Consider the following 25,806-nt stretch of genomic DNA (forward strand, 5'->3'; position numbering starts at 1 on the left):
ACCTTCCTGCTGGGGTCTCCATACCTGCTCCTGCCCTCGGTGTTTGAAGAAGGGCTGGAGGCTCAAGGCCTGATGCTGCAGCTTCCCTGCAGATAGGCCTCATTGTTCTGGAGCCTCCAAGAAAACTGATAGCTGGGCAATTGCTAGGCAGGTCTTGGCAGGATAAAGACCGAGACCAAGGTGTGGCCTGGAAGGCCCTCCCTTCCTCCTTCTGCCCCTGAAGGCCTCTAAATCCAGGCCTACTGGCCTCCCAGTTCCTTGAAGGCATCATTGGTGAAAGTCCAGTGCTTTTCCATCATGATAGTCACTTTCTCCAGAATGCTATTCCTCAGTGCTCTCCACCTCAATCCTACCCATCCTTTTTGGTTTATGTGAAGTATTTAAAACCTCAGACGATTATAGAGAAAAACATAATACCTATATTGCCAGTAGCCAGTTCTACTAAACCTAAGACTTTACCTTCCTTGCTTCAATTTTTAAAAGTTTTGTAAAATATTAAAGATGCCATTCAACCCCTGCATAACCCTCCCTCATCCCAATTCTTTTCCAGGACCAGCAGGATTTATGGGTTGGGGGTTTAGCATTCTTCTTTGTGTTTTTATACTATGGTAACTCATACAAATGTCTATATTCTTTTTTTTTTTCTTTTTTTGGTGGTACAGGGATTGAACCCAGGGGTGCTTTACCAAGAGCCACATCCCTAGCCCTTTTTAATATTTTACTTAGAGACAGGGTCTTGCTGAGTTGCTTGGGGCCTCACTAAGTTGCTGAGGCTGGCTTTGAACTTGCAATCCTCCTGCCTCAGCCTCCACAGCCACTGGGATTACAAGCATATGACACTGCACCCAGCCATATATTCTTTTTTTTAATATTTATTTTTTAGTTTTAGGTGGATACAATATCTTTATTTTATTTTTATGTGGTGTTGAGGATTGAACCAGTGCCTCATGCATGCTAGGTGGGCACTCTACCACTGAGCCACAACCCAGCCTAAATTCTTAAAATGTTATATAGTTTTGCTTTGCTTGTTTTTCAAACTCTATGTGTTATTCTGTAACTTCAGATTTTAAGATTTATCAATGTTGATGAGATGGAGAGGGAGAGGGAGAGAGAGGGAGAGGGAGAAAGAGAGAGGGAAAGGGAGAGAGAAGGAGAGAGAGTTAATCTATTGATTAAATGCTGAATAGAATTCCATGAATGAGTGTGAAGACCCCATACCTCCTTTCTTTCTGTAGAGACACACAGTTATTCCAGTGGGAGCTATTAGAAACAATGCTGTACATTTCCTTATACCCAGGTACACCTCTTGAACTTTTTTAGATTTGTCCAAATTGTCTCAAAGTGAGCATACTAATTTACACTCCCATTCATAGTTTTTTAAAAAAATATTTATTTTTTAGTTGGACACAATAGTTTTATTTCATTTATTTTTATGTAGTGCTGAGGATTGAACCCAGAGCCTCGAACGTGCTAGGCAAGTGCTCTACCGCTGAGCCACAACCCTAGTTTTGAGAGTTAATAGTTTTGAGAGTTCCCACAGTTCTATAACCTCACCAATACTTGTATCATCAGGCTTTTTTTTTTTTTTTTTGTACCAGGGATTGAACTCAGGGGCACTCAACCACTGAGCCACATCTCTAGCTCTATTTTGTATTTTATTTAGAGACAGGGTCTCACTGAGTTGTCCAGCACCTCGTTGTTGCTGATACTGGCTTTGAACTAGTGATCCTCCTGTCTCAGCCTCCCCAGCCACTGGGATCACAGGTGTCCACGGTGCTTACCAGACTTTAAAATTTCTGCCAAATTGATAGGTGTGAAATATATCTCAATTTAATTGGCAGTTATTTATACTAGTTAACTGGGGCATGAAAATATGCCCCAATTTTTTTTAATGTTCTTCTGTGCCTGTCGATGTCTTTACACTATCTTTTTAGTGGGGTTCTTCATCTTTTTCTTGTTGGCATGAAGGGTTTTTTTTTTTGTTTTTGTTTTCTTTTTTTTTGTACCAGGGATTGAAATTAAGGGTGCTTTAACCATGGGAAACATCCCCAGCCCTTTAAAAAAAATTGAGATAGACAGGGTCTCAATAGTTTTATTACATCCTTGCTAAGTTGCTGAGGCTGGCTTGGAAACTGTGATCCTCCTGCCTCAGTCTCCTGAGGCAGTTGCTTAGAGCTGCTGGATTAGGTGTGTGCTACCATGCCTGGCTTGGCTTGTAGGAATCCTTTTTTTTTTAATATTTATTTTTTTTAGTTGTAGTTGGACATTGGACACAATACTTTTATTTTATTTATTTTTATATAATGCTGAGGATTGAACCCAGGGCCTCGCACGTGCTAGGCGAATGCTCCACCACTGAGCCCCAGCCCCAGCCCCTTGTAGGAATTCTTTACAAGAAAAATTCTTCAGACTAAAAATTTCAAGAGACCAATCTCTTGAGACCAAAAAATTCCAGAAGAGGGGCTTAGGGTGGAGCTCAGTGGCAGAGTGCTTGCCTGGCAAGCATGAGGACCTGGGTTCAATTCCCAGCCCTGCACAAAAACAAAAACAAAATTCTTGGAAACATACTCGATAAATATCCTTCTATAGTCTTGGTTTGTCTTTCAACTTTCCTTATGGTATTCCATGTAGAACAAAACATTTAAATTCTTAATTCCTGGTCATCCAGGGGTTAGGGTTTGACATCTTCACTACTGTGGCTGGGTTTTGACTTGTCATTATGAAATTCCTGCCTCCTAGCTGGCATTTCTTCTCTCTAGGGTATCCACACCATGTTCACAGCTCCCTCCTTAGCACCTGGAAGAGTGCTGGGCAAGTGGCAGGCATTCTCCATGAGCACTGATGACTGAGTGAAGGAAAGCGATCTTCACTCAGAAGATTGCAGTCAATTATGTCATGCTTTCCGTGTGGGCTTTTTGTATCTTTTCTTGGTGGGGGCAATGGGGAGTGAACCTATGGTGCTTTACTACTGAGCTACATCCCCAGTCCATTTTTTTCTTTTCTTTTTTTAAAGATTTTTAAAAATATCTTTATTTTAGTTTTATGTGGTGCTGAGGATTGAACCCAGTGTCTCACGCATGCCAGATGAGCACGCTACCATTTGAGCCACACCCCCAGCCCCATTTTTTTTTCTTTCTAATTTTTATTTTGAGATAGAGTCTTGCTAAGTTGCTTAGGGCTTTGCTAAATTGCTAAAGCTGCCCTTGAACTTGTGATCCTCCTGCCTTAACCTCCTGAGTCACTGGTATTACAGGCATGTGCCATCATGCCCAGCTCAAATAGCAAAAGAGTTCTCAAACCAAATAAGCTACAAAAAGCCACAGTGCACAGTGATGGACACCTGTAATTCCAGCAAGGAAGGAGGATCATAAATTCAAGGCCAGCCTCAGCAGTTTAATGAGATCTTGGTTCAAAATAAATAAAAAGGGCTGGGGGTGTGGCTCAATGGTAGAGTACTCCTGGGTTCAGTACCTCATACTGAAAAAATAAAATTCTTTTGCTATCTGGTAACCATAAAAATATTTTCTTTTATTCTCTTTATGGGGTTTATAGCTTTGCATTTCACATTTCATAGGTCTGTGATCTATGCGAAGTTGACTTCTGAGTGTGGAACAAAGTAGGGATCTAATTTAATTTTCTTTTATGTAGCTAACCATTTTCTCCTTCATCACTTCTTGAATCATCTGTTTTCCCACTGTTCTTCAGTACTACCATTTTATGTATAAAGGTGGTGGTGGTTATTATTATTATTATTGTAGTGGGGATTAAACTCAGGGGCCCTTTATCATTGAGCTAAATCCCTAGTCCTTTTCATTTTTATTTTTTATTTTTATTTTTTTTTAAATTTTTTTTAATGGTGATTGTGGGGGGAGCATGGGAGGAATGGAGGAACTTTATTTTTAATTATTTATTTTTTTTTTAAAGAGAGAGAGGTAGAGAGAGAGAATTTTAATATTTATTGTTTAGTTATCGGCGGGTACAACATCTTTGTTTGTATGTGGGGCTGAGGATTGAACTCGGACCGCACGCATGCCAGGCGAGCATGCTACCGCTTGAGCCACATCCCCAGCCCCTCATTTTTATTTTTTAAATTTTGAAATAGGGTCTCACTAAGTTGCCCAGGCAGGCCTTTAACTTGCAGTCATCCTACTTCAGCCTCCTAAGTAGCTGGGATAATAGTCTTGTGCCACCCCACCTGGCTCTACATCAAGTTTTTATCAATAAGTGGATCTATACTGGCCTATCTAGTATGCCTGTTTGTCTATTGTTACTCTAGTACCATACTTTTTGAATTATTATGATCCCATAGTAAGTCTGGATATCTCATAGGCAAGTAAGTTCATCTCTGTTAATCCTCAGGTCCCATATTAAACATCTCTTCTTCATGGAAGAGCCCTCCATGATTCTCCAGGTTAAGCTGGTTCTCCTGGTCTATGTTCCTACAGCATTGAATACTGCATTTATTTAATGTCAGCTGCTCTATCTAGTTTGTAAATTCCACAAGGGCTGAGACAACATCTCTTCTGGTCACTGTCATAGCCCCTCCACAAAGCACAATGATGGCGTGTAAAAAGTAATTCAATAACCATTTGGTAAGAATGGGGAAGGAAAAGATCGTCTGTATTGGGGAAAGACCCTGTGGTGCAACAGTGACAGGCACAGACAGCTAGGGAAGGATACCATGGATAGAGGCAGAAAGAGACACCAAAAAAGCTAAAGCTGGGGCATGGCACAAGGAATCCACATAGGAATGAAACATCATTCCCCATTCGCAACATTACAATTTTAAAAATAGGTAATGGGAGGGGCTACATGGCAAGTATTTTAATGGATTATGTCATTAAATCTTTAAAACAACCGCATTAGTAGGTGCTACAATCATTTCCATTTTATAGATGAAGTTAGAGAAGTCAAGCTAGTGAGTAAAAAAATTGGGATTTGAATCCAGGGATATTTGGTTCCAACACGTGAGTCCTTCGCTGTTAGACTATACTGTAGCTTTGCAACACAGGGACCAGCTAAAAAGTGACTCTGCAATGGAGAGTCATAAAGCTAGATTCTCTAGATGGTTATGAGACTCGCCTCAAGACATGTATTTATAACATAATCATGATTAACAGAGCTCTTCCTACTAAATAGGTAGTACTCATCATGGCTGCTGGCCTTTGGTGAGGGAGAAGTTAAATCGTGTTTCAGATGACAAAAGAGAAGGGAATGTAACTCATTTTAATCCATCCAATTCTAAAATGCCAGAGTGAGACTGGCAGGCAACACTTTAAATCAGTGGTTCTCAAAGTGTGGTTTCCAGACCATCATCATCATCTGGGAATTTTTTAGAAGTATGAGTTCTTGAGCCCCACCCCAGGCCTCTCAGCTCCAGGGATGGGCTGCATGTGAGGTTTAGCAGGCTCTGCAGGTGATTCTGATGCTGCTCCAGTTTGAGAACCACTGCTTTCAATCTCTATCCTTGAAGATGTCCCAACCCTGTGACACTTAGATCTCAAATAATTTGTAAGTGTGATGGTCCCCTTAGCCCATCTGGGGAGAAGGCCAGAACCTGCAGGCCAACCACAGCCAGTCTTGTTTTTACCCAATGTTTTTGTTATATTTTATTTTCTGAGTGTTGTTAAGTGAAAAAGTCCAGAAGGCACTGCCTTTGGGAGCCCAGGAATATTATTTTTAAAAATCTGGTAATAACAATAGTACCAACATTATTATGATAGCAAATGGTTATTATTTATTGACTGTCTGCAATGTGCTAACCAATTGACATATTTCTGTTGTTGAAATCTCACCAATACCCTATAGTTATTTTTATTACTATTATACTCATTTTACAAATATGGAAACAATACTCAGAGAAGTTAAGAGATATCCTCAAGGTCATCTAATGATGAGGCAGGTGGAATGTACAACTAGATCTTTCTAACATCATGGTGCCTGTGTTCCTATAGGTCATGGTTAATACTACTACTTCTAACATTTATTGTAAGTTTACTTTGTGCCAGGGACCCCTTTTAAGCATATTACATAATTTTCCTTCAATTATTACAACTATTATTATTCTCATTTTACAAATGAAGACACTGAGGCCCAACTAAATTACTTTTTCTTAACCATCAGGAAAGCTTCCCAGCTTGGAGAGATGAAGATGCAGTGGTGATCATCTGGGATACAATTATTTAACTGTCCCACTGTTGCAGGAATACATGAGGTGAAGGGGATCTGTGGCTGTGGCTGCCGTTGTGGAGTCTGTTTGTTCCTTCTGTATTTCCAGCTCACACCTGCTGCCCTGGGCCTGACCATGATGCTTATAGCCAGCCCATAAAGCAGGCGCATGTGGAGACACCATGCCCGGCACAGGCTCTGGTGTACAGCTGCCTGTGGATTACATTCTTTTACGTACACATCATCAGACTGGAGCCTCCTTCTGCAGTCTGTCCCCAGACCTCAGGGCTCTGATTAAATAAGCCTGGTAGTGGGATGGGTGAGGGCACTTCCTCTTCTAGCAACAATAACTGCTTTGCAGGACTAACCACCCCAATTTGTGTTTCTGGTTAGATGCCTGGGCATGTGTGTGGGGAAGTTGGATCTTGACCTTTGGGACACAATGAGAATAACTTAAACAATCAGATGGCATTTTCTGAGATCTCAGAAGTGGAGTAGGGAAAGAGAGACATTGAGGAGGTCGGGGTGAACAGATAATCCTGATATTCATACCCAGGGAGAAAACAAAGATCCCCGATTCCCAATTCATCTCTAAGTTTGCAGCCAGTCCCCTGCAGATTTTCTGAGGCCCTTCTGCCATTTCTACTTGCATTCCCATAATCCCGTCACACTACTATTGACAGAGCTGGCTATAATGCTTCCTCTTCAAACCAAAAAGTGTTTTTTTTGTTGTTGTTGTTGTTTTAAGTCAGCAGATAAGCTTCCCACCACAAATAAGGAGCACCATGCTAGAAACCCCTTTGTATCAATAAGGATGCCAAGTAACACTCAAACTTATTAAGAATTTGTGGGTTTTTAGAAGACTCTATCATTTATACCCTAGTCTTGCACTACTTTCCTATGTCAGATGGTTTGCAAATGCCTGGAGAGATAGATGTGTGCGGCAAATGCGTAGCCCAAGCTGGTGGGGTTAAGAATCAAATAGAAGACTCACTCTCATAAGTTCACTTTTACCTTTCCAATAAGAGAAAGAGTGGATATGCTGAAGTGACAGAAACCAAAGTGATGTATCAAAAGAGGTGGTAGCCAGTGACTGGTACCCAAGTGATTCCCTTCTAAATTAAATGTTGCTCCACGAATGGCAGGAATGAGGACTGGTGACTGTATCCACAGTGTACACAGTAGTTCCTTGCACAAAATTGGCACTCCAGAAATATTTGATGAAATGAAGTACTGACGCATGCTACAATATGGATGAGTTTTGAAAACTTCATGCCAAGTGAAAGAAGCCACTAGCAAAGGACCACATACTATAATCCTATTTACTTCAAATGCCCAGAATAGGTGAATCTATATATAGAGAAAGTACATTAGTGGTTGCCTATCGCTGGGGAGAACAGGGGTTGGAGAAAAATGGCTAAGGCTTACATTGCCTTCTTTTCTCCTCTCTTCTTTTCCCCATCCCTCCTTCTCTCCCTCCCTTCCTTTGCAGGATTGAGGGGTGAACACAGGGCATCAAAGCCTGAACTACAGCCCCAGCTTTTTGTTTTGTTTTGAGACAGGATCTTGGTAAGTTTTCCAGGCTGGCCTCAGACTTGCCATCCTTTTGTCTCAGTCTCCTGAGTAACTGGAGTTTTATAGTTGTGTACCTTGTACCTGGCTAGGATTTCTTTTTATAGTAATAAAAATATGCTAAAATTGATTGTGTTAATGGATGTACAACTCTAAAAATAAACCAAAAGTCACTGAATTTTATACTTCAAGTGGATGGTATGTAAAAAGTATCCCCCCAAAAAGAGATTATTAAAAAAGAAATATTTGATAAATAAGCAAGTGAATAACTGAATATAAAATACAGTTGCTGGGGCTGGGGCTGTAGCTCAGTAGTAGAGTGCTTGCCTAGCATGCATGAGGCACTGGGTTCAACCCTTAGCACCACATAAAAATAAACAAGTAAAATAAAGGCATTCTGTCCATCTACAACCACACACACACACACAAAAAAAATACAGTTACTAGCTCTTGTTCTTAAAGTTACTTAGAACCATGTAAAATTTCAGACAAGGGTGGGTGTGTGTGTAAGCAGTAGACCACTTGCCTAGCATGTGTGTGAGGCTCTGGGTTCAATCCTTAGCACTGGAAAAAAAAAAAAAAAACGACACAGAATATTCATTCACACATTTTCCACACATTCACTTATTCAGCAGACACCTTCTAGCATGCATTTAGGTACTATGCTAAGTGACAGGATCTCAGCAATGAGCAGTACTGGTTTAGATCCTGCCTGCTCTCCTGGAGCACACACATGCACATATGTAGATCTTTTCTTTATTTAAAAATTCTCTACATAGAGTTGTGCTTTTTTTTTTAATTGAATGATAAATTGATCGAGACAGGGTCTTATGAAGTTGCCCATACTGGCCTTGAATTCACCATCCTCCAGCCCCAGCCTCTCCTGAGTTGCTGGGACTATAGAAATGTGCCGCCATACCTTGCTCATGCTTTTATCCATCAGTTCAGTCTTTAAGAATGCTGAATTCACCCCCGCCTCCATTTTGAATCTTTCTTTACATGATCTGAACCCAAAGGGAGCATCATGGAAACCTGAAGCTAACTCCACTTGCTTGCTTTTAAATTAGAAGAGATAATCCCTCCCTCCCTCCCTCCCTCTCTTTTCTTTCTCCTTCCTTCCTTCCTCCCTCCCTCTTCAGCTAAGAAAAGAAAAACATCCAAATCTCCTTTCCTTTGGATACAGGTAAATAAAAATGATAAAACATGATCTAGAACTTTTACCCATGGCTAGCTGCCACTGGAATAAGTATGCACTGAACAATAAAGAGGGAAGGAAAAAAAAACTATAAAATTTTGGATATGTGATCACTAAACAGGTTTCTCACATGACCAGCAAAATTAATTCATGTGAACGGTGGACATCCTGCCCCAGTGGGAGGCTGGTGTCTCCTGCTGGTAGCAATGGACTTCCCATCATCCAAGTCAGCAGAGGGGTTGGCTGGCTCAATTCGGAAGGAGTGAGGTGATTCTTGGTGCAGTACAACTGATGCACCTTTGGTCTCAAGAGGCCCAGACAAAGCAGAAATGATGTCACGACACAGAGGCAGGAGTGTGGGGACTAAGCAAAGCCTCTGAATTCAGGCAGACTTGGGTCCAACTCATGCGTCTGCTGCTTACAAGCTTTCAATAAATCTAGTCAATGCTATTTATCTGTTTGAGCCTTATTTTCCTCTTCAGTAAAGTACGACGTAACAGTTTTTATAAGGATTAAGTGAGATAGTTAGGTAAACAAATTTAAATGGAACAATGAGGTAAATGCCTTCAATATGATTTAGGGAAGCTGGGCATCTTTCAGAAACAAGATCTCTTTCTTTTATTTTTTTAAAACTATATTTCCATTTGCATCCCTAGTTAATATTAAATATGTACACATTAACTGAGGCATGGTCCAGCTACTTCATTTGGTTAAAACATGTGAATGATAGTAAAACTGAACATAGAAATGAGGGCTCTTAACTATGTCTGCCAAGTCCTGCTTTTGGACTAATCTTGAAAGCCTTCTTCTGGCATACATAATACCCTTCCCTCAATTTGTCCTTCCCTCAATTGGAGTTTTATCACCTTCATGCCTTTCCGGTCCCTAACATTCTTCATCATGAGTCACTGCCAACTCTTGCCCCCTCTTTTCTCAGAATGTCCTCTTGTGTGTGTATGTGTGTGTGTGTGTGTGTGTGTGTGTGTGCACACGCGTGCGCACATGTGTTTTGTGTTTGGATTTTTTTTCTTCTTCATTTCACCATCCTCCAACTGTATCTTCAGACCCTGAGGCTCCCCACAGAAACCACAAAGGATCATTTGGCTTCCCTTAAGAAACGCAGAAAGTATTGTTTTGGGGCAAACCCCAAATAGACCACTCTCCAAATGCCAATTTTTCCCCTAATGACTTTTTTCACTCATACATGGTTCAGATTTCTCTAAAAAGCCCTCATCTGGAAGACTCAGCGGGCTGCAAGAGCCCGAGACATACCTGGCTGCTTTCTGAGTGAGCTCCAGTGGGAAATCCGGACACAGTAACTGCAGCAGACAGTGATATTCTTTCATCGTCAGCAAATCTGGAATGGAAATAGAGAGAAGTACATTAGGTCTCTGTATTTCAAGTCGCTGCCTTCTCTTGGTCATTTCCTGGTTACAGATCCAGTCTTGGTAGAGCTGTTCTTTTAAGGGGAGTCAGTGTTACAGTGTGTAGCCATTAACCTCTGGGGTGAGACTTTAAGATTAGTATTTCTACAAAGCTTGTCCTGGATGGAGGCACCCAGTTACAACCACTTTGACCAAAGGAGCTTTTACTGATTTGAGGAATGGTCAGGTGAAGAGAGGAAACAAGATAGGGAACTTCTTCAGCCTTCCTAGTTTGGTTTTCCTCGTGTATAAAGATTTGGATGAATGAGTCATTCGTCATTGGTTAAATCTGTTGAAATTCTCTGGCACCGTAACATTCACCACTGCATGCCCAAAGATCACCCGCAGAATATCTGGAGGCATGACCGAGGTAAACAGTCTTGCATATATGGAGAAGAGTATCACACAGAAACCCACAGACCTTATTACTCTGTCATCTGGGATCACAAGAGGCTGGCTTCTTTTGGATTTCTGCACACAAATCTGGTCATCCTATTATAGGAAGCCAAGACAAAGGTCCAAGAAATACAATCAGGACAACCAAAAGATTCCTGATATACAGAAGCAGTGCTGGGGAGAGAGGAGCCAGGAGGCTCTGTGGTCCAGATTTGCCAAAGAGGCAAATTTCAGAGAGGTTTATAGGATCTCAAGGGAGAGAAAATAGGCTGGTGCTTTATAGTTGTTCTGGTATTGCATGTACTAAAGCCAAAAGATTTTGGGTCAGCCAGGCAACAGCAATCTGCAAGTATTCTCATGTACCAAAGCCTTTCAAATATGGAAGGACATATTCCTTTCAAATATGGAATGGTCAAAGAAGAGCAATCCACCCTGAAGCCATCCTCGCTGGGGGAGGATGAGTGAGAAGGGAATCCAGAGGGCATGGCTACATTTGGGGAATAAAGACGATGATCACAGGCACTTGGTTTCTTTGGACCTAAGTTAGCCCAAGCCACAGGAATCCAGATCTCCTGCCCCTGCTAGTTTGGTTGATGCTTTTCCAAGACAAAAACCCCAAATCTCTAGGGAGAGGCCTGGGTTCCTACTACTTTTTCATCAAAGCTCAATTCAAGGTGGGGGCAGAGAGTTAAACTAACCACACTGCCAAAGTCAGGGACACCAAAGGAACAGACTCAGCATCAATATAGGTCAAAGGATCAAGATGGCTTTTGTGGCCTTCAGCTGGCCACAGTGGAGGGGGCACTTTCCTCCCCTTGTTCGCCTGACCTCGGGCACAGCCTAGCAGGAGGTCTTGTTCTTCAGGGAGGGAGTAATAGCCATAGTCTCAAGGATTTGGGGTGAGGAACAGGAGAGGTGAGGGAAGGGAGAAAAGTCATTGAACCTAATGAATTTCCCTTTATTCTCACCAGGACTTTGTATGGAGAGGGAAGTGCTTTCTGTCAGGGAGTAAATAAAAGAAAGTTAAATCTTCGACTCACCAGTGATTTTGTTGGATAAACTTTGGCAAATATATCTGAGACCATTTTTGAGAGCAGGGTCAATGTGTTTCACAGGAATTAACATTTATCCCCCAAATTACTTGGAAAATAATCTTGGGATGATAAACAGGGTGAAAGAAAATGAGAAGATGCATGAGTGAGTGAGAGAAAGAGAGAGAAAGTAATCCTCCTATCAAATATAAAAAAATGCTTGGAATCAATCTCAGCCTCCTAGTTTTTAGAGTCTTGGCCCTCTTTAGGTTCTTGATTTTTTTTTCTCTAGTTTTAATTTTTTTTTCCTTTTTTAAAATTTGTTTTAAATAGTTACACATGACAGTACAATGATCTTGACATATCATACATTTGAATCAAATGGGGTATAATTTCTCATTATTCTGAGTGTACAGGTTGCAGAATCACATTGGTCTTACAGTCATGTTTATACATATAGCAATACTAGTGTCTATTTGGGTGCTGGGGATGGTACCCAGTGGTGGTTTACTACTGAGTTAAACCTCCAGCTCTTTTTATTTTTTATTTTTCTGAGACAGGATCTTGCTGAAATACTGAGATTGCCCTCAAACTTTTTATCCTCTTGCCTCAGCCTCCCAAGTTGCTGGATTACAGGTGTGCCCCACTGTGTCTGGCTGGTTCTTAATGTTTTCTAATTAATAAACTTCAAATATTCACTTCCAAAGGGCAAAACAATTCATTAAAAATAATTTCATATCTAATTGCGCTTGTCAGATTTTTGTCACTGTGACAAATACCTGAGAAAATCAACTTAGAGGAGAAAAGATTTATTTTGGCTCTTGATTTCAGAGGTTTCAGCCCATGGTCAGCTGACTCTATGGCACCGTGTGACAGGAAAACTGCTCAGTCCATGGCAGCCACAAAGCAGAGGCAGAGGGAGGGGCCAAAGACAAGATATAGTCCCAAGGGCCCACTCCTTCCACTAGACTCTACCTCCTATAGATTCCTCAATATTCCAAAATCAATTCAGATTATAAATTCATCAAGGGATTAATTCACTGATGAGGTCAGAGACTTCATGAACCAATCACTTCTCCAAAGCCTCACCTCTAAACTCTAAACATTGCTGCATTGGGGACCACGCTTTCAACACGTGAGTCTTTGGGGGATACTCCAGATTCCAACCCTAACACTAAAGCAACACAGAGCTCTTGAAAATCTGACAACAGAGGACACCCTGCCCAACACTTCTGGAACTAGACTCTCTCAATTATTAAGTCAGGATAGTGGTCATATATAGAGATTCATGAAAATGCAAGTAAGCAAAGAACTTTTAAGAGAGAGTGAGTGAGGAGAGCGGGGCACGCAAGCAAGCACAGTTCTGATTCTCTTTAAGAAGTGGCCAGATAATGTCAAGACCAGATGACTCCAAGGAAAAGCCATTCTGGTGGTGAACAGGAGCCACTCCTGCATCTGTGGGGACTGTAGTGAGACTAATTCTAAAACTGAAACACTAATGAGCATATAGGTGCAGTCCCCTTTCTGCCCTGTAGGTGAGGCTCCAAATCTTGGCTCTAAAATTTACCAGGTATGTAACCTTGGGCAAACTGCTTAATCTCTCTCCATCTCAGCTTCTCATCTGTAAAATGGGAATGATAATACCTGCTTTTCAAGACTGAAATGAAGTAAACTGTCTACAAAGTACTAATTTAGTACCACCAAATAATGGGAGTTGTTTTTTTTTTTTGTTTGTTTGTTTGTTTTTTTTAAATCCTGAGGGTAAAGACAGTAGAGGAAAGGAGAGCAGGGAAGTATTTCTTGCTGGGGGGGCGGGAATGCCCAAACACCTACCTGTTTTGCCTTGAAAATTATCTGCCAGGCTGCCTGAACAAACTCATTTCTGAACGCTCTTCGGCTCTACCCAGTCACCTAGCATCCCCATGTGTCTCCTGCATTCCAGGTGCAGAATTTCAGCCAGGAGCAAGCCAGCAGTGTCCCAGCTGGGAGGCTCCCACTCAGGCATGTGTTAACTCCAAATGCTGCTGTGTATGATGGGCTCTTTGGCTCTTAGGGCTCTAAGATTTCAAAGGCCCTTCCTGGTAGCCTTTTGTGCTGCAGGAACAACAGCAGTGAGAGTGAACGGTCTTTGAGCACAGTGCTCAGCACTTGAATGAGTGCACTTAACCTTTGTGGCAACCTTATGAAGCAGACCTCATTATCCCAAGCCCCATTTCACAGATAAGGACTTGGAAGCTTAGAGATGAAATAACCTGGTTAGGGGAAGGCCTAGAGTGTGGGGGACAAGAAGGGGACTATCTTTCCAGAAAGAGCAAGATCCCAAGTTGGTAAGAAAGGAAGGGGGCTGATAGCTAGAGGGGCTTCATAATGAAAATACTACCTGCTAACTTTGTTACTGGGGATTGAACCCAGGGGCTTGTGCATGCACACCACAGTGGCATGGATTTTAGAGTTAAAAGTGCCTGAGTTCCAATCCTAGCTTTGCCATTGACTTCAAATTACTTGATGAATTAATTCCATTGCCTCGCTTTCCCATAATAAAGTGACCATACAGAAACATCACAGAACTGTTGCATTAATGGGAGTTCATAACCCACTTGAATCAAAGTGTGAAATATGATATATCAAGAACTATGCAATGTTTTGAACAACCAACAATAAAAAAAAAAGGTGAAGTACTTAGAATAGTGTCTGAGCCATTGTATGTGCTCCTCAGGCTTTATGTGTGTTACCCCATTGAATCTTCACTATTTTTATTCCCACTTCACAGACACACAAACTCAGATAGTGCACGCTTGTGAAGTGTAACTGGAATTCAAATCCAGGCAGTTTACCCCCACCACTCTGAGCACCTTGATCTTATCAGCCCTAATGTGTGAAGGCTTAGGAGCTTGTTTTCCCCTCCAAACAAGCTGCAGAAACTAAATAGCTCCAGGTGAACTGGATCAAGGAGACAATCCAAGTGAATTGGGATTTTTCATGTAAGAAATTGAGGCTGAAAGGTTCTAATTACCGTCAACAGGAAAGACTGAAGCTCCAGCAGCGGAGGGAGCTGGGTGGAGTGTTCACCTGTGCTGCGCTGCGCAGGCCTCTCATCCCCGCCCACCTGCAGCCCTAGGAGTCCTGGCAGGTGCCGAGAAGGTATGTGGTGTGTGCTAACAGACGCCTTCTCTAAAGGAATCCCCCACAATTAGGAAAGCTCAGCCAGCAGGTCCTCAAAGTTCAAAGGCAAAAACATAAGAAAGTTTTGGTATAAGATCAAAAAATCACAGCACTCTCCACAAATTGGTGCTTCTCTTTGTGTGGGTGGCCAGAGCTATTAAACTCTCTTCTTCTAAACCTTGGAATAGTCTCACCAACTGGGTGCCTGGCTCCAGACCAGAGGTTTTTACACCTTGATCCTATTATCTCCAGAGGCAGTACACTGTGGCACCATAGCATGGATTTTAGAGTTAGAGTTACTGAGTTCCAATCCTAGCTTTGCCACTGACTTCAAATTACTTGGTGAAATAATTCCATTGCCTCACTTTCCCCATATATAAAGTGACCATACAGAAACATCACAGAACTGTTGCATTAAGGTGAAGTACTTAGAATAGTGTCTGAGCCGTTGTATGTGCTGTTTGTATTTCCTATTACTATTTCAGAAAGAAACTAGGGCTCAGAGAGATTAATTACTTTCTCAAGAAAACAGGTGGTTGGAGGGCTGAGCTTCAAACCCAAGCCTATCTGGCTCCAAAGGTCCTGTGAGTTCCACCCTGGCAGGTGGGATCCAGCTGATCTGTGGAGTACTTAACTTCTGATGATAGGATTGTTCACACTAAGTGACTGACAGTCTGTATCTAAGTTAAATATACAGATACCTTTCAGGCGGGCCATATTAAACAGGGCAGGGTAGATGGGCAGGGCAGTTGTATTAGTACAGAGCACAGATGGCCTTGTTTCGATACCTGCCATTAGCACCACTTGGACAAGTTATACCACTTCTCTGAATCTTGGTTTCCTCGTCTAAAAAGCATGAATAACCACAGTATCTACCAAATGGGATCACTGTAAAATATCAACTGGTAATTTATATATAAGATACTTTTCTAAGAAAAATTAGCAAAGTGCTCAATAAGTGGCAGTATTATTTTATTCATTAGTAACCGATTAAAAATTGACATCCTGGGGCTGGGGTAGTGGCTCAGTGATAGAGAACTTTCCTAGCATGTGTGAGGCACTGGGTTCAATTCTCAGCACCACATATAAAATCAAATAAATGTCCATCAATGACTAAAAAAAAAATTGACATCCTGAAATTAAGAAATCTGTGGACTGAACTAGAGCACTCAGGACATACTTCACACCAGTTGAAGGAATGCATGAATAAAACGCGCATCACTTAGTGTCTGAGTCAGAATTCATAGGGACAAAGTTTTGGCGACTGTATGAACAAAGAGCTGGAGGATCTCCCAGCACGGGAGACTATTTTTCCCTGCAAATTTGGGTGTGTGTGTGTGAGGAGAAGCCAGGAGCTATAAAGAGCTGAAAAAGGCAAATGTCTTACCTGGCAGTACTGCAACTCTCAGCAAACACAATAAACCATGGCAGGTGTACTCCAGCTCGTGGGCCTATTGACTCTAGAATCTTCTCACCAAGTGCTCAATTAATTCAGCTTGAATATTTATTTTCATAGGAATGTATCGCCAACTTTACTACAAAAATCACAGGAAGCCTAGAGTTCACTTCCTGGAAATGCACTTCACCCCTGCTACAACTCTAGTGCAAATACCACTGCTTTTATGACAAACAGGGCTGGACTCAGAATATTCTTTTTGGGTAGCTATCTCCACTCTAATCTTAGAGAATGATAGATGAGGTTGTTTAGCCAAGAGAATTAACCTAGGCAGAAATTACTGATGTTCAACGTAGTCAAGGACCAACTCATTCTCGTTTATAGAGAAAGGAGGCTGTCTTTTCTACATCTGGTCTGCCTTCTTGCTATGGAAATTCCTGCCTCTGAAGCTCTGTGGGGGCAGCTTAGTCATTTCTACATCCTTTCTGCAGACCACCATGTGTGTCCACAACATTTACTCACAAGAACTGTGGCGGTATGTGGTTGTATACTCAGATGCCTCTGTTCTTCCCAGGAAATGGTGCCTTTGCCAAGTCAGAGTGGTCTCACTAAAGACCAGTGGAGGAGGGCTGGATGGAAAGACTTGGTGCCATATCTTTGTCCCTTCCTTGGAGAAAGCACTCCCCAATGTTGGAATCAAGGATTTTTTGCTCCAAATGTGGGAGATGAAATGGGTTTAGTCTGAACTCATTTGTAAGTGCCTGAGTGTTGGCTGGGTGAGCTGGTGCTAGACAAGGGCTGGAGATAATGAAATGCTTCCAAGCCATGGGAAACCCAGAGGACCCAACAACCTCTACTTGGTCAGCTGCAAGATTTCAATAGAAACTACCACAGAGGCCAGAGAAAACCACAGTCCATGAGTGAACTTTCCAATTTTCAGTTGCATTTGTTTTTATGTTTCTTTATGCAGGGGTTGTGAAGGCTCACTCTAAATGACACCCTCAGTCAGGTTGCTCTGCCAAGAGATGCTCGGAAGGACATGGATAGTTCAGGGCCCGGCCACACCACCCCTTCCCATTCCCAGGGCATGGAGGCTTTGTTACCAGGCCACAGCTGAGTAAATATGTCTCAGTGCTACTCTGCAGAGGAGGGGGAGGGAAGTGAAGCAGAGTGGGTAGAAGGGGGAAGAAGGAGGAAGGACATATGACAGCTTCACTCCCCATGGAGCACTTGGTACCACAAGTCACAGGAAGATTGCTAAAGTTCTAAGGGCCATGATCCTGTCAAGCAAAGTCCCGGGAGAAGAGCAGTTTATGTTTTTGTATTTTTACCTTTTTGGGCAGCATTATTGTTTTATATTACAAATAGAGGGAAATAATAATTTACTGAAAGGGAAATGATCCCACAAAAGGAACGAGAAGCAAAGGCTTTCAATGATACCTGCGGGTAAAGTACTGGGGCCATTATTAACATTATCTTTTGCCAACTCATATCTCCCTAGAGCATCTTTAATGTGTTCAAAAAGGGCAGAATGCCAGACACTTTAGTTTTATATTTTATTATGACTAAGCCCAACACCAAGTGAGAAATGCATTTAGCCTATTTCTGTTTGACTAGTATTCATGTTCTAGGAAAAGTATTATTATTATTTTTTTTTAAAGAGAGAGTGTGTGTGAGAGAGAGAGAGGGAGAGAGAGAGAGAGAGAATTTTTAATATTTATTTTTTAGTTCTCGGCGGACACAACATCTTTTGTTGGTATGTGGTGCTGAGGATCGAACCCAGGCCGCACGCATGCCAGGCGAGCGTACTACCGCTTGAGCCACATCCCCAGCCCTAGGAAAAGTATTAGATAAGACATAGTAACAATTTCAAGGCAATGTTTAGAATGAACAAAACCAACTCCCCAGGAACTGTTAATGTTAGAAAAAGATTTAAAGGTATGTGGGCATTTCTAATAAGGACCTGAAAATTACTCCTTAGGGATCAAATATGATACATCACGGCAATCTGGTCTGGTCTGTAGGCTGGTCTGCTATGACAGGAAACCTCTATATATTGCATCAGATTAATGGCCGTCTTCTAGACTGTTGAGAGTTGGAGGACCAATGCAAGGTGTTCTGGGAGAAGCCACTGTCTCAGAAATCTTTTTTAAAAATTTTTTCAGTTGTAGTTGGACACAATAACTTCATTTTATTTATTCATTTTTATGTAGTGCTGAGGATTGAACCCAGTGCCTCACACGCTCTAGCCAAGTGCTCTAACACTGAGCTACACCCCCAATCCCTAAGACATCTTTGAAGACATGAAACCCAACAGGCCACGCATGCAGGGTGGGCAGCATACAGCACTGTGGGAAGGAGGCGCACCAGTGCAGGAGAGAGCCAACCCCATTACTACTCTCTAGTAGTAATGGGGTTGGCTACTCTGACAGGGCATAGTCTCCTATCCATTTATTGAGGAAATGGGAGGGAGTTTTGGACACTAAGATGTGGAGCAGGATCTTGGCACCATAAGCTCCCAAAGGGTCCAGCAGCCCATCAAGGAAATAAAACAAGCCGAACCATTTGCACCACGGCTCAAAGGCTTGTGCGGTTCCATCAGGAGTTGGTAGCGGGTGTTTTTGTTTGGAAATAGGATGGCAGGGTGTGCCCTTTGAAAAGGACCCTCAGGGCCAAGGTACAACTGCCCTCCAGGCAGAGGCCTGTGCTGTGGAGTGTCTGTGACCCATTCCTGCTCTTATGTGAATAGCAGTGGTTCTACAGCAAAAAGGTAAAGAGAAGGGTCCCTAGTCCCTCCTCACAGTGACTAAAGGTGAGAGGAAACACCCTGTCCTCCCCACAGGGACATGTCAGATAGGCTTCACTCAGCCTGTGAAAAAGAGGCAGTATTTTAAATTTCCTTACACATGTTTTTATGACCAAAACGAAAGTTTTCATGTGGTTTCTGAAAACAAAAAGTCTATTCTACCTTAGACAAAAAGAAAAGAACCTGGTCTAAGTTCTGCCAAGCACTGATTACATTCCTCTGGACACAACTTTTCTAGGCCTGTTTCTCACCTATAAAACAAGGAGTTTATAGCATAGGAGGATAAACAAATTAAGAGATATATTTTTTAAAAAATGTAAATCTTATAAGGAATCTTAATATATACCATAGATTAAAACAAAGCCTTTCTGGGGTTGCTCAGTGATAGAGTGCTGGCCTGGCACCTGTGAGGCACTGGGTTTGATTCTCAGCACCATATAAAAATAAATAATAAGAAAAAATAAAGGTATTTGTGTCCATCTACAACCACAAACAAACAAACAAACAAATAAATAAAAGTAAAAACAAAACCAAAGCCTTTCTTACCCAAATTTCTCTTTAGTAGCCCTCACCCAGGCTTGAGTTCTGCCAAGGGCAGTCTAAAAACACCTGCCCTAACCAGTGGTGGGGATCACCTAGTGCCACGCTGACAGCGCCGCCCCTGAATCAGCCAAATCAGGTCCTCGTTCTTCAGCTAGCTAGCCAAGGGACACTGTGCAAGCCAATGAGAAATGAGAGTGAATAATAACAGTGCTATAAATGCTATTAGTAGTATGAATAATGATAGTACTAAGAGTTTTCAAGAAAATTAAGAGTTGATTACAAAAAAAAAAAAGAGAGAGATGATAATCAAAGTACTTGATTACAGCACAGGGGAGCAGTCAATGAGTAATACCTGCTCTATTACTCTTTTCTTACGTTCGTGGCAAACAGGTGGGATGGCACCTGCTCACAAAAGGCACAGTTCTTGGAAGTTCCTGTCAGCCCAGGCCAGTGGGTGGCTGAACCAACTTCACTCCTTATCTCATGATTATTTTATCATGCCTTTGTTCTTTATTGATGAGTAACAGACTTCCTGCCTGAGGCAGGTGCACACCATTTTCCTTGATCACCAATGTACTGCCAACTCTCTGTCACCCTACTTTTTTTGTACGTGGTGCTGGAGAGCTGAGGATTGAACCCAGGGCTTTGTGCATGCGAGGCAAGCACTCTACCAACTGAGTTATGTCCCAGCCCTGTCACCCCACTTTTAATAGTGCTAGTGGCTACTATTTGTAGAGAGACTGTATAATTATGCAAACTATATTTGCACGCATGATCACTTTTAATTCCCATAAGCACCTTGTGAGGCAAGGACAGGATAATGGCATCAAAGCCTTACCTCTTTTTTCAGAGCTAGGGATTGAATCGAGGGCTTGCCTGTGTTAGGCAAGCCACATACCCAGCTTCCCCCACCTCCCATTTTTATAGACAAGGAAAATGAACCTCAGCAGGGACAGAATCACCAAGCGGTAGTGACAGAATCAAATCAAGCCTTTTCAGCCCAGGGCAAGGCCTCTTCCTACAACAGAGGCAGGAACTCTATGAGTCCTTTTTTCTTTGGTCATAAGTCCATGGGAACTCGGCTTGCTTTTATTTATTTTATGGATAAAAAATATGTAGTCACAGTGGAGTCCCACAATGAGAATTCAGAAATATTAGTTTCAGCTATTATTTTTGTTAACATTTAAATCTGCTACCAGTGATTCTATCTCTATCATCTTTCTTGAAGGCTGGCTCCAGGGTCAGATGAAGTCTGTCTCCCAGCTTTCTTGCTGCCCACCCACCCCAAACAAATTGACAGAACTTTTCTATTTTAAGTGGCCTGCTACTAATACCTATAACAAAACAGAGAATAGCAAAATTAATAAACGCTTCAAGCCATGATAAGCCTATGTCTGCCATTTTATAGGATTAGACACAGATTAGCAAGAGAAAAGTCTATTTAATATACACACATGCCCCTACACACTTCCAACTATCTTTTCCTTTCCAATTTAAGACAGGATGGAATTTTATAAGCTATCAGCAAAATTGTCTGATGGGGGCTTAAGAAAGCAAACCACAGAAAACAAAAACTAATAAAAAGTTATTTCTCTAAGTTTTCCACTGTCTAAAACAGCCACAGAGTAAACAAGAAGTGGGTCAGATTATGTATTTGATTTACTTAAAATGCAGTGTCCTTCTTTTCCAAATAAACATAAACAGAAGCAATGGCTAGTAGGGTTACTCACTGAGGGCGAGTTGAACCAAGACAGACTAAAAATAAAAAGACAACCACCTAAGTTCTCTGGTTCCCGATGGGTGCGCAAGTAGGAGAGGGCTGCTGCCAGCATGTAGGCGGATTTATAAAGAGTGCAGCCTGTCCCCTCGTCAGAATCCACTAACTTCCACCAATGATGATGGATTTATGGCTACCCATCCACTAAAAAACAGACTTCAGAACCAGAAACAGCAAGAAGTAAGAAGAGGGCTGGATACAGATAAATACATACATCTCTTTAGATGAATTCACCTTTGTCTTTCCTGCTGTTTCCTGACTCTTGTGGGCATAGGCAGTGTACCATGCCTATAATTATATGTGCATGTGTGGGTAAGAGGAGAGGCAGTAGACGGGGACGAGTCTGATGCTTGGGGACTAGATGGGAAAGGAAACTGATGTTAGCAGTTACTGCTCCTTAAAATCATCAGCTTTGTTTTTCAAAGTATGGTTTTTCTGGTAAAGGATCCTTTGCCTGGAATGTGAGTGCATCACTCATCTTATTTTAATAAAAATGTGAACCAAATGCTAGTGTTGTTCTTCCTGGGATATGACACAAAATTTCTGAGGCCCTGATCTTATCTTTTACTGGGACTGGCAGGCATACAAAAAAGAAAACGAAAAAGATAAAAAAGGCCTCAGTGGTATCAAAGGATGAACCCACCCAATTTCTTTTATATACAAATATTCTAAAAGACAAAGTCTGGTCTCCTCATTGGGGTCTGGATCTGGTACCTGGTTTCATCACTGATGAATGACTTTCAACTGGGTAATAACCCTTTGTGCCTCAGTTTCTTCCTCTGTCATGCTTCACATATAATGATCAGAACTGATTAGCTAAGTAAAATATATTTTAAAGGATGCAAGATTGTGTGCCCTTTGACCTTCTGAATTTTGTCAAGTTCAGGTATAATCTATTTTAAAACTTAAGAAAATAAAGCAAAAGTATGAGCAGAAAGAAGACATCAAAGTGTCTTCAAAGAGCAAGACCAGGATTTGGGGGGTAACTCAGTGATATGGCCCTTGCACATTTGAGGCCCGGTTCCATCCCCAGTATCAGAAAAAAAGAGAGGGGGGCAGGGAGAGAGAGAAAACACCATTATTTTTTAAATGACCAAAATCTTTTATCTCAATAATCCCCCAGGTTCTTTGGGTCTAACATTCTATGATTCGTCAACTGTGCTTCTGTGGTCGAGGCAGCAGCATGCAGACCAGGAAGGGCATAATTTGAATCCATGTAGCATGTAATTTTCTAGAAGACTGGAAATGCTGTGAAGCCCACTAATGCTTCCAGTATAGCATCACAGAGAAGACAAGAATATAGGACTTGAAATTAAGATAGGCCTGCATTCAAAATGTTTCTGCTGCACACCACCAGGGATTTATGAGGTGGAGGCAGGATGATCATGTTTGAAGCCAGCCTGGGCAACTTAGAGAGGCCCTGGCTCAAAATAAAATTATAAGGGCACATGATGTAGCTTGGTGGTAGAGTGCCACTGGGTTCAATCCCCAGTGTCAGGGGAGGTGGGCAGAGGAAGCCTCTACTATTTCCCAGCTTTGTGAACTTGGACAAACTTCTTTGAACTAAGTTTTTTTCATATGTAAAATGTCATAAATCATCCCTTCCAGACTCTACTCAATGGGGGCCCTTCCATTGCCTTGGTTGCATCTCCTTCTATTTACCCTTGCCCAGAATATTCCAGCTTTCCTATTCCTTGAACATGCTCTTGCCTTAAGTTTGTTTGTTTTGTGGTGCTGGGGATGGAGCCCAGGATCTTGTGTATACTATCCAAGTGTTCCTTCCCTGAGCTCCACCCCAGCCCCTGGCCTCATTCTTTTGCACCTGCTGTCCCCTCTGCCTCTAGATAACTGTATACCTCTTGCCTCCTTCAGGTCTCTGTTCAATTGCCATCTTATAAAGAAAGATTCCCTGACCGTGGTGTCTAACACGACTCTCTTCCTCCTTTCTCATTTTCTTGCATATCACTTATTGTATAATCCACTGCATACTTTTAATTGTGTTAGCTTTCTATAACAAATACATGAGATAATCAATTTGATAAGAAAAGAGGATCATTTTGGCTCACAGTTTCAGAGGTATCAGTCCATGGTCATTTGACCTTGCAGCTTTGGACCTGTGATGGCACAGTCATCATGGTGGGAGCACATGATGGAGGAGAATTGTTCATCTCATGATGGCCAGGAAGGAAAGAGAGAGGGGAAGAAAACAGAATTCTAATATCCCCTTTAAAGGCATGCCTCAGTGGGCTAACTTCCTTCTACTAGACTTCACCTCCCAAAGAGTTCATTACTTCTCCACAGCACTAGGGTCTGAGGACCAAGTCTTCAACACATTGGCCTTTGGGGAATATTCCAGATACAAGCGATGCTAATTGTATTACCTATCTCCACACTAGAATGCAAGATCTAAGAGGGCAAAGATTTTGACTTTTTAAAATTTTTTTAGTTACATTGGACACAATACCTTACCTTTATTTTATTTATTTATTCATTCATTTTTATATGGTGCTGAGATTCGAACTCAGAGCCTCGCACGTGCTACTGAGCCACAACCCCAGCCCTTGACTTTTTTTTTTTTTTATTGATTGCTAGTTCTTTTTTATGGTGCTAGGGATTAAACCCAGGGCCTTGTGCATACAAAGTAAGCACTCCACCAACCGAGCTATATCCCCAGCCCTGATTGTAATTCATAATAAATGTTTTAAGAATGCAGCTGCTCTGAAGAGTGAGATAATGCTTGTGAAGCTCTTAGCAGTTGTTGTTTGGGACAGAGAATATGGTTAGTGGATAGGTTTTGTTCAGCTTGAACTTTAGTCTTGTTTGGTTTTAAAAAATCCGGGCCAAAACATTAAATAATCAGGATATTTCCCACAATACAATTTACATTTGAGGGGTCTTTTTTTGTAAGAACCAGAAGACATGGCAGTACTTGCCCAGCATTCCTGCAAACAACTGGAGCTAGGAGGAAGATGCCCTTGCCAGTTTACCACTAAATGATACCTGTGCTTCTTACGTACCTGCCTGGCCACCATAGGCCTCTAAATTTTCAACCCCAGGTGAAGAATTTCTCTTTGGAAGCTTTCACAATAAAGATTTAATGAATCTGACTAAACTAGTTTAAGACAAAAATAAAACAGATGACTTTATGATATAAACAGAAAATTGTTATAGTGTATGATGTCATCTTTGCTGATAGAGAGACAGAGACAGAGAATATAAATTTGTATAGGAAAAAGAATGGAATGTACCTAAATTTTAACAATGGTGCTTAACTTTGGGTTTGGGAGCTACAAGCAATGTGTACTTCCTTGAAATCAGAAGAATAAAATTATTTAATAAAAGCTATTCAAATTCATGATATCTAAATAATAATTCAATGAAGCTGTCTTAAAAGGAAAGGAAGGAAGGAAAGAAAGGGGGTGGGGGTAGGGAGTAAGGAAAGGAGGGGGAATGAAGGAGTGAGAGAGAAAGAACACCATCTAGAGAGATTAAGTCTTCATTTTCCTTCAGAAACCTGTTTTCATGTCCTTCATTTTCTTTTTTTTTAAATTATTTTTTAGTTATAGGTGGACACAATATCTTTATTTTTATGTGGTGCTGAGGATCGAACCCGGTACCTCACATATGGTAGGCAAGCGCTCTACCTCTGAGCCACAACCCCAGCCCTCATGTCCTTCATTCTCAACGGCTTTATCTTCCCTCTCTAAGTAACCTGAATATCATTTAGATTTTTCTCCTAAACCTGTTTTGTCCATAATGAAAAGAGGTCCAAAGTTGATGATCATCTTTTAGAATGCTTTATATGCTTTTGGATCTTAACATGCTGTCCTTTGGTCCTCCCTTAGAGTACTGGTCAGGCTCAGGTGGTACAGTCAGGCAGCACACCCTTCCAAATGAAGAAAGAAGTGAGAGGAAAAACACTTACCAAGTCAGGGCTCAGGAACGGACAGTTACCATATTCCCCATGGATTCCATTTTTCTGATCTTTAGCCATATTTATGGCTGGTTTCCCTTCTTTTCCACAGCTTAACACAATTGTTTATACTTGGGAACGGTGTGATTGAGCAGAAGGGAAAGCACAGGAGACTTGAAATCCTGCCTTGACCTCTGCCAGTCCACCTCACTTGAGCGGGCTACTTACTCTTCAGGACTTAGTTCCTTCATCAGCACAATGGAGATGATAATCAATTATTTACTGAGAGCAAAGGCCTGTGATTCCCAAGGCTCTTTTAAGTTGTGAAGTCACAAAAATGAACTAACTTCCAAGGAAGTTGAGAACAATGAAAATGGTTTTTTTCTGGGTTTCTGCACTGTAAACAGTAATATCTAGTCCATT

General features: G+C 41.6%; 1 protein-coding gene across 8 annotated transcripts in view; it reads right to left on the minus strand.

Annotated features, from left to right (window-relative positions):
- Nucleotides 1–25,806, minus strand: part of Cstpp1 (centriolar satellite-associated tubulin polyglutamylase complex regulator 1) — a 193,699-nt gene that overhangs the window by 15,101 nt on the left and 152,792 nt on the right. For all 8 annotated transcript variants that reach the window (XM_040284408.2, XM_078046103.1, XM_078046102.1 and 5 more), the window contains one exon: nucleotides 10,208–10,292. In XM_040284408.2, coding sequence (XP_040140342.1) covers nucleotides 10,208–10,292 — 85 coding nt within the window. The remainder of the gene's footprint in view (nucleotides 1–10,207; nucleotides 10,293–25,806) is intronic.

This window comes from Ictidomys tridecemlineatus, chromosome 4 (genome assembly GCF_052094955.1).
Source record: "Ictidomys tridecemlineatus isolate mIctTri1 chromosome 4, mIctTri1.hap1, whole genome shotgun sequence".
Taxonomy (NCBI): domain Eukaryota; kingdom Metazoa; phylum Chordata; class Mammalia; order Rodentia; family Sciuridae; genus Ictidomys; species Ictidomys tridecemlineatus.